The following is a 13,877-nucleotide window of genomic DNA, read 5'->3' on the forward strand; positions in this document are numbered from 1 at the left end:
GCAGGCGCCTGTAGTGCCAGCTACTCGGGAGGCTGAGGCAGGAGAATGGCGTGAACCCAGGAGACAGAGCTTGCAGTGAGCCGAGATTGCGCCACTGCACTCCAGCCTGGGTGACAGAGCCAGACTCCGTCTCAAAAAAAAAGTCCCTGTGCAGTGGCTCACACCTGTAATCCCAGCACTTTGGGAAGCTGAGGCGGGCGGATCACGAGGTCAAGAGATCGAGACCATCCTGGCTAACACGGTGAAACTCCGTCTCTACTAAAAGTACAAAACATTAGCCGGGCATGGTGGTGGGCGCCTGTAGTCCCAGCTACTCGGGAGGCTGAGGCAGGAGAATGGCGTGAACCCAAGAGGCGGAGGTTGCAGTGAACTGAGATCGCGCCACTGCACTCCAGCCTGGGTGACAGAGCGAGACTCCGTCTCAAAAAAAAAAAAAAAAAAAGAAAGAAAGAAAAGGCCACATTTGTTTTCACACCAAGCCCTTCAAGTTTGGTGTGTGTATTCTACGTTCAGCACATCCGGACTGATTGCATTGTAAGAACCCAGTAGCCACATCTGACCGGGGGCTGCTGTCTTGGACGGCTCAGCTCCTGACCAAAAACTTCAAAGGAGCCATATATGGGTGACAAGAAGCAGGAAAGAGCGCGTGTTCGGCTGGCCGTCACAAGCCGTGATTGAGGAGAGGAAGTGGCGGACAGGCACTGGGAGGGATCCCAGGAGCCCCTAACGTGAAATGAGGCCGTCGGAAAAGACAGGCCTTCTGGAAGGCTGTAGTAAATAGCAGATGTGCGGGAGGCCGGTCTGCACAGGGCGGCTGCAGCGTGATCTCAGTTTTAATGGTTCTGTAATACCTGGGGCCTGTCGAGCAAGCATTCCAGATGAACAGGCAGCCACCACTGAGGGTGTGCGAGGGGAAAGGAAGACAGACAGGCAGGGAGGGGGCGTCCCTGAGCACCTGCACCCTCTGAAGTTCACCCTGACAACGCCGGGGGACGGGTGGGCTGCCCCGCTCCTGCTGACTGAGCAAGCCGGGTTCGGAGCCTCAGAGCCATGTTCCCAGTGGCATTAGCTGCTAAGTCAGGATGGGGGCTGCCTCGGGGCACACTGCAGCCCGTATTCTTTCCAGGACACCACAGCCCAGGCCGTGCCAGCTCTAATAGCTGATTAAATGCGGATGGTGTCAGGGTGTTAAAACTGAATGCCAGACCTGGCTCGGAGGTGGAGACGGTTTCTACAGAAGAATGAGGAATTTGGGCCAGGGGTGGGGTTGGGGATTTGGAGTAGGAAAGGAGAGGAAAGAGCTTCACTGAGTGTCCGCGAGAGCCGGAGCGGGAGGAGGACCAGGCTGCCGCGCCGCAGGCCTGGGTCTGGAATGATCTCAGCAATATCGTAAATCACGGATCGGAAACTGACAGCTCCAGGGCTGGATGTAGCCAACAGTCACGTGTGGCCCACGCTGCGCTTCCAAACGTTCCGAATTGGCTGTTGTAAAAATCGGAACAGAGCCAGATGCCGTGGTTCACATCTGTAATTCCAGTGCTTTGGGAGGCTGAGGCGGGAGGATCGCTTCAGGCCAGGAGTTCAACACTGGGCAACATAGCAAGCCTTCCTCTCTACAAGAGATGTGAAAGATGAACACACAGGATGGGAGTGGTGGCCAGTTAGGGGATGTGCAATGGATTCCGGAGGCTATGCCCTGGCAGCTGCTCCCAAGTCCAAGAGGGTTCAAATCCAATTCAGTCACTGACCCCACTCAGCCTCGGTTTTTTCAACAGTAAAACGGGGCTGATGCTCAATTTTAAGGAGAACATGCGTCAAAGGTGTTGGCAGTGGCTTTACTCAGGTCACCACTTGTGAGACAGCAGCTGGTACTGTGAGGTGGCCTTGGGCAGGCCGTGTGACCGCCACCCTGGAAGTAAGCTACGGCGGAGTGGAGGAACTCAGAAGCAAGAACAAACAAACCCATCTCTGCTATGAGCATGGGCAATTCAAAGAAGCCCCACGTGCGTAACAAGCAGCAAGTTCTTCACCTGTCTCCCCGGCCCAGGTAATGCAGGGGTGCTGCTCCAATGGGAGAGGGATCAGAGGCCACTAGTCAAGCCAAGAAGACATTCACAAGCCAGCACGACCTTAAATACCGAGACTGGGTCAGGCGCAGTGGCTCACGCCTGTAATCCCAACAATCTGGGAGGCCAAGACAGGTGGAATCCTTGAGATCGGGAGTTTGAGACCAGCCTGGCCAACATGGTGAAACTACATCTCTACTAAAAATACAAAAAGTAGCCGGGCACGGTGGCGGGCGCCTGTAATCCCAGCTACTCAGGAGGCTGAGGGAGGAGAATCGCTTGAACCCGTGAGGTGGAGGTTGCAGTGAGCCGAGATCACGCCACTGTACTCCAGTCTGGGTGACAGAGCGAGACTCTGGCTCAAAAAAATAAATAAATAAAAATAAAAGTAAGTAAATAAATAAGATGAAATGAAAGGAGCCCTCGCAGCCCCACCTGCATAGCAGCCAGAGCCGCTGAGCCTGTGCGCTCAATGCATCCTCTCCCACCCCCGAGTCTTCAGGCGCTTAAAAGAAAACCTAATTTTGAAAGAATTATAGAAGCACAGGAAGTTGCAAAAATAGTACCGACAGTCCTGTGTGCCCTTTCCCCGCCTTCCCCAAGGTGAATGACATCTATCTTCATGACGGAAGGACAGTACCAAACCCCGGAGCCGACGCCGGGACGTCCCCACGCACCAGACCACAGAGCCTGCCCAGCCACGCCTGCCCTCAGGTTTAAAGGCCCTGACCTCCCTTTCCCGGCTGCAGTAAAGCTGCAGGTGAGCCCGTCTTCACCTGTGCCTGTCCGCGCAAGCAGGAGCTGCTGCTGCAGCAAGCACTGGGTTCATGTCCACTGCCCAGCCCATCAGGGACCACTGGAGGCTCCCCGAGAAGCCCGAGGGTCCCTGGCACACATGGGGACTGGCACTCCGGCTCAAGGCCCTGCTGGGGCTCTGTCGACCACAAGCTTGCTTCTCCCCTCCTGGTGCTTCGGGCGGAGGCGGACCTGAGCTTTCCAAGGCTGCTCTGGTTTGGAAGAGGCTGCCTGCAGTACGGGGACAGGAATAGCAAGTCCGCGGCTGCAGACTTCAGGAGGGAGGGAGGGCAGCACTCTAGAGGCCACAAGACAGAGCTGCAGAGCTAAATCCCCGCAGGAGCTGAGCCGCTGCTCCCGAGGAAGGCAGGGCCCTCGAGCAATGCTGCCACCTGCGCAGACCCACAGGACCAGGTGCGGTCAGGTTCCCCCAGTTTGGGGAACTACAGGATGGTGGGCTTCCAGGAAGAGGCAGCATTCTATGTCTGCAAGAACACAGGTGAGGAGCTGAACATCCCGTCAACACTAAGTCCTCAGGTTATGTGTTTAAGAGCCACTGTCTCCAAGTGGTCACAACCTCCCTGTATCCCCTGGGCACTCTCCTCAATCACAGAGCAGAGGCTGCATCATGGCCTAGGAGCCCGGGATGACTCAGCTCGGGGGCCATCAGCGCCAGGGCTTGCAGATTATCAAACAGTGGGGTGACAGTCAGCTTTATGCGTCTCCTGAGTGAGACCACGGTGGCCCGTTGTCAAACGCCAGTCTAGAGGTTGCTGGGAAGGTATGTTTTAAGATGTGATTAACCTTTAAATCGGTAGACTCTGAGCAAAGCAGATTACTCCTCCCCAGAGTGGGTGAGTCTCAGCCAATCAGCTGAAGGCCTTCAGGGAAAAGCCTGCCCAGGCGCGGTGGCTCATGCCTGTAATCCCAGCACTTTGGGAGGCCGAGGCAAGAGGATCACTTGAGGTCAGGAGTTCGAGACCAGCCTGGCCAACACAGTGAACCCCATCTCTACTAAAAAAACAAAAATTAACTGGGTGTGGTGGTGCACACCTGTGATCCCAGCTACTCGGGAGGCTGAGGCAGAAGAATCCCTTGAACCCAGGAGGTGGAGGTTGCAGTGAGCCAAGAAAAAAAAAAAAGAGGCCGGGCGCGGTGGCTCAAGCCTGTAATCCCAGCACTTTGGGAGGCCGAGACGGGCGGATCACGAGGTCAGGAGTTCGAGACCATCCTGGCTAACACGGTGAAACCCCGTCTCTACTAAAAAATACAAAAGAAAGCTAGCCGGGCGAGGTGGCTGGCGCCTGTAGTCCCAGCTACTCGGGAGGCTGAGGCAGGAGAATGGCGTAAACCCGGGAGGCGGAGCTTGCCGTGAGCTGAGATCCGGCCACTGCACTCCAGACTGGGCGACAGAGCGAGACTCCGTCTCAAAAAAAAAAAAAAAGAAAAAAAAAAAAGAAAGAAAGAAAGAATATAGGTCAAGTGCAGTGGCTCATGCCTGTAATCCCAGCACTTTGGGAGGCCGAGGCGGGTGGATCGCCTGAGCTCAGGAGTTCGAGACCAGCCTAGGCAACAAACCAAGACCCCATCTCTACAAAAAATAAAAAAATTAGCCAGGCCTGGTGTTCCCTTTAGTCCTGGCTACTTGGGAGGCTGAGGCAGGAGGATCACTTGAGCCCGGGAGTCTAAGACCAGCTTGGGCAATATAGTGAGACTCTGTCTCTACAAAACAAACAAACAATTAGCCGGGTGTGCACCTGTGGCCCCAGCTACTTTCAGGATGCTGAGGTGGGAGGATCGCTTGAGCCTAGGAGGCGGAGGCTGCAGTCAGCTATGATCGCACCACTGCACTCTAGCCTGGGCGACAGAGGGAGACCCTGTCTTGGGAAAAAAAAGAGAAGAAGAAGAAGAAAAAAAAATGCCCGAGGCCCCAGAGGAGGAGGGCCTGGATCTCAGCCGCGGCGTCAGCTATTCCGTGGGGCTCTGGTCTGTCCTGCAGATTTCAGACCCGCCAGCCCAGGGACTGTGTGAGCCAGTTCCTTAGAATAAATCTCTCTACACATACAGTCAAGTATCGTTAAGGACGGGGTTACACTGAGAAATCCCTCACTGGGCGAGGTCATCACTGTGTGAACACCGGAAAGCCCATTCTACACCCAGGCTCCTGTACTCTGTACAGTGCAGTGCGGTGCTGATAAGCATCTGTTTATCTAAATATAGAGAACCGAGGTGGGTGGATCACCTGGGGTCAGGAGTTCCACACCTGCCTGGCCAACACGGCGAAACTCCGCCTCTACTAAAAATACAAAAAAGTTAGCTGGGCATGGTGGTGTCCACCTGTCATCCCAGCCACTTGGGAGGCTGAGGCAAGAGAATCCTTGAACCCAGGAGGTGGAGATTGCAGTGAGACAAGATCGTGCCACTGCACTCCAGCCTGGATGACAGAGACTCTGTCTCAAAAATAAATAAATAAATAAATAAAAATAAACATACAGAAGGCACATTAAAGACATGGCCCGATCATCTTACGTCGCCACCGCTGCATAGGCGGTCTGTCATTGGCTGAGCCACCACCATGAGGTGCATGGCTGTACACACAGGCGCAAACGCACACACGCTTCATCACTTATTTCTCTGGAGAACCGTAACACACTCATATTCCTGAAATCTACACTTGCTAGCTTTCTGGGAATGTGGATTTCAAGTGCCCTCCAGGGCAGAAGGTAGTCACCGGAGGGCACAGCTGTGTGTGGCTGGCACCGCTCCCATCTGCCCAGAAGCTGGGCCCTTTCTCAGGACCTACAGTCCCTGGTGGGGATGAGGAACGGAGCCTGGAGCTAATCAGAATGCAGAGATCCGGCTGCCTTCCCAACCTCCCTCCTGTTTCCAGGGGGACCTTCCCCACCACTCCCCGACCTCTGACCCCGCAGCGCTCACCTTCCTGGCCATGATGAGGCCCGAGGGTCTGTGCTGGACTTTGGTGACCACCCCGCCGTTGCCCGCGCCCAGCTCTGAGATCCTTTCGAAGTCATCGTCTTTGAGTTCGCCGACCTTGGCTTTCTGGGTCAGAAAGGCTTCCAGACGCTTCTTCTGCTGCTCGTCCAGTTCCAGCTCCTCCAGCTTCTTCTGCAGGTCCACCAGGTTTGCCCTGCAGAGACCCCCAGGGCAGGGGTTAGCTACCTAGGGAGATTCCACCTGGCCGTTTACCGCATGGCCGTGGCGCGCCGGCCCCCAGAGGGACGCAGACCGGATTCCTGCACTTCAGGGGTTTGTGGTGTAGAAGGAAAGAAGGATCCATGCTGTGTACACCCAGCAGACACACCAATGACCAGAATCCAGGGCGGATCCCCGGGAACTGAGGATGCTGCCTCGATCCCATCTCAGCAACTCTAGCAGACCTCAGGATCTCAAGGATAAGCCGCAGCTCAAAGGCCTCCGTCTGCTTTTTCTTTTTCTTTTTTTTTGAGACGGAGTCTCCCTCCGTTGCTCAGACTGGAGTGCAGTGGTGCAATCTCGGCTCCCTGCAACCTCCGCCTCCCAGGTTCAAGCGATTCTCCTGCCTCAGCCTCCCAAGTAGCTGAGATTACAGGTGCCCGCCACCATGCCTGGCTGATTTTATATTTTCAGTAGAGATGGGGTTTCACCATGTTGGTCAGGCTGGTCTCCAACTCCTGACATTAAGTGATCCCCCCGCCTCAGCCTCTCAAAGTGCTGGGATGACAGGCGTGAGGCACCGCGCCCGGCTGGGAGGCCCTCCTTCCTAAGGCACAAGCTCCGGACCATGTCGGGAGGAGACGAGGGAGGGATCAGGTGAACGGAGCCCGGGCCAGGATGCCTGTCTTTGCGGGAGATAGAGGAACAAGTGTTCTGAGCACAGTACGAGAACCAAGAGCAGAAGGCAGAAGGCAGAAGGCTCAGTACAAAACCTGCACCAGGCAGGCACGGTGGTGCACGTTTGCAATCCCAGCCACTTGGGAGGCTGAGGCACGAGAACTGCTTGAACCTGGGAGGCGGAAGTTGCAGTGAACTGAGATCTTGCCACTGCACTCCAGCCTGCGTAGCAGAGGGAGACTCTGTCTCAAAACAAAACAAACCAAAAATCCAAAAACCAAGCATGACCAGCCTGGGCAACAAAGTGAGACCTACAGTCGAGCATGGTGGCTTATGCCTGTGGTTCCAGTTACTCAGGAGGCTGAGGTGGGAGGATCACATGAGCCCAGGAGGTTGAGGCTACAGTGAGCCATGATCATGACAATGCACTCCAACCTGGGCGACAGAGCAAGACATTGTTTCTGCACAATAAAAAAATTTTTAAAAATGTAAACAACCATGTACATTGCACTTTATTGGGTGATTCCAAGAATTTTCAAAGGAAATTTCGACGGTAAGCTATTTTCACAAATGCCTTGACTCGGAACCAGATCCTGGAGTAACAGACAACTTCTCTCTAACAGACAATTGAGCTCAATGCACACAAGAACCAAGTGCTGTGCAAAAGAAATGGAATGTAAGCCGTGTGTACAAATTAAAATCTTCTAGTACCCATGTTTAAAAAGAACAGGTGAACTGATTTCATTTATTTAGAGACATGGTCTTGCTCTGTCTCCCAGGCTGGGGTGCAGTGGCAAGATTATAGCTCACTGCAGCCTCCAACTCCTGTCCTCAAGTGATCCTCCCACCTCAGCCTTTCTAGTAGCTAGGATCACAGGTGTAAGCCATCATGTCTGGCTATTTTTCATTAATTTTTATTTATTTATTTATTTTGAGACAGAGTCTCACTCTGTCACCCAGGCTAGAGTGCAGAGGTGCGATCTTGGCTCACTGCAACCTCTGCCTCCCAGGTTCACACCACTCTCCTGCCTCAGCCTCCCAAGTAGCTGGAATTACAAGTGCCCGCCACCACGCCCAGCTAATTTTTGTATTTTTAGTAGAGATGGGGTGTCACCATGTTGGTCACGCTGTTCTTGAATTCCTGGGCTCAAGTGATCTGCCTGCCTCAGCCTCCCAAAGTGCTGGGATTACAGGCGTAAGCCACTACACCTGGCTGAAATTAATTTTTAAATTATTTTTATTTTTATTTATTTATTTATTTATTTTTTGAGACGGAGTCTCGCTCTGTCACCCAGGCTGGAGTACAGTGGCGCGATCTCGGCTCACTGCAACCTCCGCCTCCCGGGTTTACGCCATTCTCCTGCCTCAGCCTCCGAGTAGCTGGGACTACAGCCGCCGCCACCTCGCCCGGCTAGTTTTTTTGAATTTTTTAGTAGAGACAGGGTTTCACCGCATTAGCCAGGATGGTCTCGATCTCCTGACCTCGTGATCCGCCCGCCTCGGCCTCCCAAAGTGCTGGGATTACAGGCTTGAGCCACCGCGCCCGGCCCTATTTTTATTTTTTTGAGACGGAGTCTCACTCTGTCGCCCAGGCTGGAGTGCAGTGGCCAGATCTCAGCTCACTGCAAGCTCTGCCTCCCGGGTTCACGCCATTCTCCTGCCTCAGCCTCCCGAGTAGCTGGGATTACAGGCACCCGTCACCTCGCCCGGCTAGTTTTTTATATTTTTTAGTAGAGACGGGGTTTCACCGTGTTAGCCAGGATGGTCTCGATCTCCTGACCTCATGATCCGCGCATCTCGGCCTCCCAAAGTGCTGGGATTACAGGCTTGAGCCACCATGAAATTAATTTTAATAACACATTTGATTTAACCCATCAAAAATGTTATTTCCAACATACAACCAGTATGAAAAATGAATGAGTGTTTCACGTTGCTTCCATCTTAAGCCTTTGATATCTACAACAGCATTATTGCATTATCGCCTATGCTCTTGTGGGTCTGGGCAATTCCTGTTTTATGTGTTGCCTGTAGCCAGGGGCTACTCAACCAGGCAGTGCAGCTTTAAACGTCTCCCTGGAAGAGCAGGCCAACTCGAAAGGTCCCAATTTCGGAAGCAGCTAAAGTCATGGTGGACAGCCATAGAGGGGACTGAAGCAGGGAAGGAAGGCGTGAACTGCTCCTTCCATCTGGAACCTTCCAATCCCAAAGTTTGACCACTGTTTGCCTACAGCTGGAAGTGGCGTAAGCCACGGGGCACACAGGCCAGAAATGAGGTGATGGCACTGGAGCTGGTGCTGCAAAGAGCTCGCCAGAAGGCAGGGGCCTGAGCACTGCTTCCTGGGCTGGACAAACACCATCTCATTCCATTCACACCATTGTCCCCGGAGGCCCAGGCAGGAGGGAACAGACTCACAGGGGTGGGGGAACCTGCCCCAGGTCAGAACACCTGCCCGAGGTCAGGACAACTCCTGCTCATCTCAGTGTCCCCTATGAGGGGAAAGAGAGCCCTAGCAGGTGCTCACTGAGCAGCTGCTGAACAAAGACCCAGAAGCAGCAGGAATGGCGAGACCCTGGGAGTGGGACAGAAGGTGGGGGGGGACATGAATGAATGAATAACATAAATGAATAAATGAATATTGCTTTTTTTTGAGATAGAGTCTTGCTCTGTCGCCCAGGCTGGAGTGCAGTGGCGCGATCTCAGCTCACTGCAACCTCTGCCTCCTGGCTCCAAGCGATTCTCCTGCCTCAGCCTCCCAAGTAGCTGGGATTACAGGTGTGCGCCACCACATCCAGCTAATTTTTTTTGGCATTTTTAATAGATACTGGGTTTCGCCATGCTGGCCAGGTTGGTCTTGAACACTGGGCCTCAAGTAATCTAGCCACCTTGGCCTCCCAAAGAGCTGGGATTACAGGCGTGAGCCACCGCACCTGGCCATGAATGAACACTTCTGATGGCACACTTGGAAGATCTCAAGTACTGCTCAAAACACTGAAAATGCATCCTGGAGTCAGCTGACTAATCCATCTTAAATTTGCTGGCAACACAACTGTGGTTATTAAACAAAACAAAACCTTGGCATCCCTACAGCCAGCTTCCTCTCCTGGGGGTAATCCTTCAAGGGATGGAAATCAAACCCCACACAGAAGAGAATGTGAAGGGCGAGTTCCATGCGGAGAATGAGGAACAGGTCCCGTGTCTGGCTGTGCCCGTGTTGACTTGCACACATTGGCATCAAGAGTCTTCTTCATCCGGGTCACAGAAGGCCGGCCCCCGAGTGGGAGAGGCCACCAGACATGCCACAGTCCCTGACACCTGGTTCTCAAGGGGTCACACCACAGGTACGGCACCCGGACCCTAGCCAAGGGCCCCGGGGATCGTCCTGCCCTGCCCCACTCTGCCCTGCAGAACGGAAGGGCAGAGATCACCCTGGCATGACCCCACCAGTGTGTGCCCCCAACACCCAGTCCCCTCCCTCGCCCTGGAGCCGTGTGATTCTGCCAGCACGCGACCCCAGCCCCAGCATGCCCCTTTCTCAGACCCCTTCGCCCAGGCCTCTGGTCTCCCTCCACCTCCTCAAAGCTTCTGCACTGGGTCAGCCCCTCAGGAGGGTTTTCCAGTCCACCTGCTTCAGAATCTGCACCTCCGCTTCCAGGGGCCAGCAGGGTCCCCTGATCCCCGCGCCTCCTCATTCTTCACACTCCAGCTTCCCTGTCTCCTCACCACACTTCCAGCTTCAGGGACTCCACACACCAGGCACCGCCACAAGCAGGAGATGCCCTCTCAGAGATGCCCAACCTGAACCCCCTGGGACCCCCTGTCCTGATCCCCCCAGAACCCAACAGGAGACCCCTAGGACCCCCTGCCGTGACCCCCTAGAATCCCCCGACATGACTTCCCTAGGGCCCCTGCTGACCCCCCCAGAATCCCCCAATGTGACCCCCGTAGGACCCCCTGCTCTGAACCCCCCAGAACCACCCCAACATGATCCCCCAGGACCCCCTGCTCTGAACCCCCAGAACCCAACATGACCCCCCAGGACTCCCTGCCCTGACCCCCCCCAGGATCCCCCAACATGACTCCCCTAGGACCCCTGCCATGACCCCCCCAGAGTTGCCCCAACATGACCCCCAAGACCCCCTGCTCTGAACCCCCAGAACCCCCCAACATGACCCCCCCAGGACCCCTAACCTGACCTCCCCAAACCCCCACAACATGAGCCCCCTAGAACCCCCATCCTGACCCCGCTAGATGACCCCCGCAGAAACCCCTCCATCCGGAACCCCAAGAACCCCCATCCTGACCCCGCTAGAGCCCCCCACATCCTGACTCCCCTAGGACCTGCCTTGTCCTCAGATACCCCAGAACTCCCACTCTGATCCCCCCTAGAGCCCCTCTATCCTGACCCCTCTAGGGTCTCCTACCCCATCCTGACCCCTCTGGGAGCCCCCATCCTCCCCTCTCTTCTCTTTTTCCTGGTTGTCTATGGACCTTCTCCGCCCATTCTCTCACCTAAGGGGCGCCCCCGCCCCACCTTAGCCCCCTAGGTGCCCTCCTCATCCCACCCCAACCTCATTACTCAGGGACTCATTCCCCAGAAGGACTGCTCCCCGCACCCCAGGACCTCTCAGCCTGTCCTCCTCACCCAGGTGCTGCACTGTCAACTCATGGCCCAGGGACCCTCCCACCCCGTCTTTCCCCCATAGGGAACCCCTCACCCCATTTCTCCCCCGAGGGACTCGCTTCACTATCATTTCACTGGGCAGGACACCCCTTGCTTATCCTTCCCCCTACAAGTACCCACCGACACATCCTCGCCTCTCAGGAACCCCCTCGACCCCATCTCACAATTCAGGAGCCCTGCACCCCATCCTCTCTCTCTGCAAGGACATCTCCTTGGCCTGATCTCATGACTTAAGGACTCCAAACCCCATATTTTCCCCAAAGGGATTTCCCCTCATTCCAATCTCATTACTCAGGGACCCCCCCATCTCCCTGATTTCACTATTCAGGGACCACTCACCCCATTTCACTACTCAGAGATCCACCAGCATTCTGCTACTCAGAGACTCCACGCCCTGTTTCCCCACAGGGACCTCCTTGGCCCAATCTCATTACTGAGGGACCCTACCCCATCTCAGTCTCATCACTCAGGGACCCGTCACCCCATCCTCTCCCCTCTGGAGCCCCCTTGCCCAAATTCCTTCCTCAGGGGCTGCCTAACTTCCCCTCACCCCATCCTCTCCTCTTGGGAACGCCCTGCACCCCGGTTTCCCTACTCAGGGGCTCCCCTGACCCTCATCTCATGACTAAGGCAACCCTCACTCTGTCCTTTCCTCTTAGGAACCCTTCACCCTTATTTCACTACTCAGGGACCCCACACTCTGTTCTCTCCTCTTAGAGAGACCCCTCACCCCGATCTCAGTGCTCATCCTGTTCTCTCCTTACGGACACCCCTCACTCCGATTTTCCTACTGAGGGACTCCCCTCACCCCAGCTTCACTTTTCAAAAGCCCCACACCCCATCTTCTGCACTGCAGGGGCCTCCCTCACTCAGTCTCACTGCTCAGGGGCCCCCATCCTCTCCTCTTAGAGACACCCTTCACCCCAACTTCACTACTCAGAGACTCCCCTTATCCCAATTTCACTTTTCAGGAATCCCACACCCTATTTTTTCCACCACAAGGACCTCCCCTCGCCCAATCTCACTGCTCAAAGACCCTCGTTCCATCACCGGCCCAGACCCCCCTGCCCTGTGCACCCTTCACCCCGTCCTCCAAGGGCCCCCTGCCCCGTCCTCCCCCGAAGGTCCCCTGAACCTCTCGCCCTATCCTCCTCCGAAGGCCCCCTGCATCCCTCGCCCTGTCCTCCCCTCGAGAACCCCCTGCCCCGTGCACCCCTCACCCCATCCTCCCCCGTGACCCTCCTGCCCCCTGCACCCCTCGCCCCGTGCTTCCCCGAGGGCTCCCTGCACCGTGCACCCCGAGCCTCCGGCCGACCCCTGCCCACTCACTCGGAGGCGCCCTCGCTGGTAGGGGACGGGCCCTCGGCGATGGTAGGGTTGATGGTGAGCGCCGGCAGCACCGGCTTCCTCCGGGCCAGCATCGGGGCTCCACGGGCCGGCGGCGGCAGCGGCGCCTCTAGCCGGGGCCCATAGGGGGCGGGCCGGGAGCGATCGGCGCCTACGCGAGCCCGGGGCTGCGGCCACGGCCTAGGCCGGCGTCGGGGAGGCCGAGGGCGGGCGGCGCTGCGGGCCTGGGCCGAGGGTAGCCGAACGGCGCTGGGGCTGAGGCGACGGAGCCGCCACCTCTGCCGAGGCCCGCGAGAGGCTGACGCCGCAGCCGGAGTCCAAGAGGCCGGGGGAGGGGAGGGGCAGCCACAAGATCGCGGACCGGCCTCTCGCGATAACAGGATCGGGAGCCGCGATGGACCCTAACCCCAGCCGGCGCGCCTGCGCAGAAGCCCAGGCCGTCTTTCGGAGGGGAAAGGGGCGGACACCGAGGCGAGGCGTTTCCCGGAGCGTGCGCACTCGCTTGCCTTCCCACGGCGCGTGTGCGCATGCGCCTGGGGCACGAGGCGCGGGCGCAGGAGAGGAGACGGATGGATGAGGGTGGGATTGACGGTCATGCACAGGTAGGCAGGAAGCCAGACTCCTGAAAGCCTCTGGTGCCCCAGGCTGGGGCTGAGACAACCCGAAAAACCCCAGAACAGTGGACGAGACCTACCCAGAGTCCATTTAATCTTTTTGGCAAAGGTGGACACACGCCCCCGGCTCCCACCGCCTTAAAGTGTCAGTTACTCCCCCTCTTTCATCAGAGCAAGGCCACTCTAAAACATTTTTTAAAATTTATTTTAATTGACAAATAAAATTGCATGTATTGTTATGCGCATGTTAAAACATTTTTATTATAAAATACACATAACATAAAACTTGCCATTTTCACCATTTCTAAATGCACAGCTCAGAGGCATTAAGCGACCACCACCACCATCTCCAGAAGTTTCTCATTTTCCCAAACTGAAACGCTGTCCCTGTGAAATCTCACTCCCTATCCCCCTCCCCAGCCCCTGGAACCCACCATCCTACTTCCTGTGAATCTGATGATTCTAGGGACCTCATATGCGTAGGATCACACAGGTTTTGTCCCTTTGTGTCTGGCATATTTCACTGAGGGCCATGTCCTCAA

The 13,877-nt window shown here is 56.0% G+C and overlaps 1 protein-coding gene across 1 annotated transcript in view; it reads right to left on the reverse strand.

Moving 5' to 3' along the window:
- MAP2K2 (mitogen-activated protein kinase kinase 2) overlaps positions 1–13,107 on the reverse strand; it is a 36,132-nt gene extending 23,025 nt beyond the window's left edge. The window contains exons 1-2 of the mRNA XM_030935751.1: positions 12,704–13,107; positions 5,799–6,009 (exon numbers count right to left, since the gene is read on the reverse strand). Of these exons, the coding sequence (XP_030791611.1) occupies positions 5,799–6,009; positions 12,704–12,795 (303 nt within the window). The 5' untranslated portion in view covers positions 12,796–13,107. The remainder of the gene's footprint in view (positions 1–5,798; positions 6,010–12,703) is intronic.
- Between the last annotated feature and the right edge of the window lie 770 nt (positions 13,108–13,877).

Source organism: Rhinopithecus roxellana, chromosome 8, assembly GCF_007565055.1.
Source record: "Rhinopithecus roxellana isolate Shanxi Qingling chromosome 8, ASM756505v1, whole genome shotgun sequence".
Lineage (NCBI taxonomy): Eukaryota > Metazoa > Chordata > Mammalia > Primates > Cercopithecidae > Rhinopithecus > Rhinopithecus roxellana.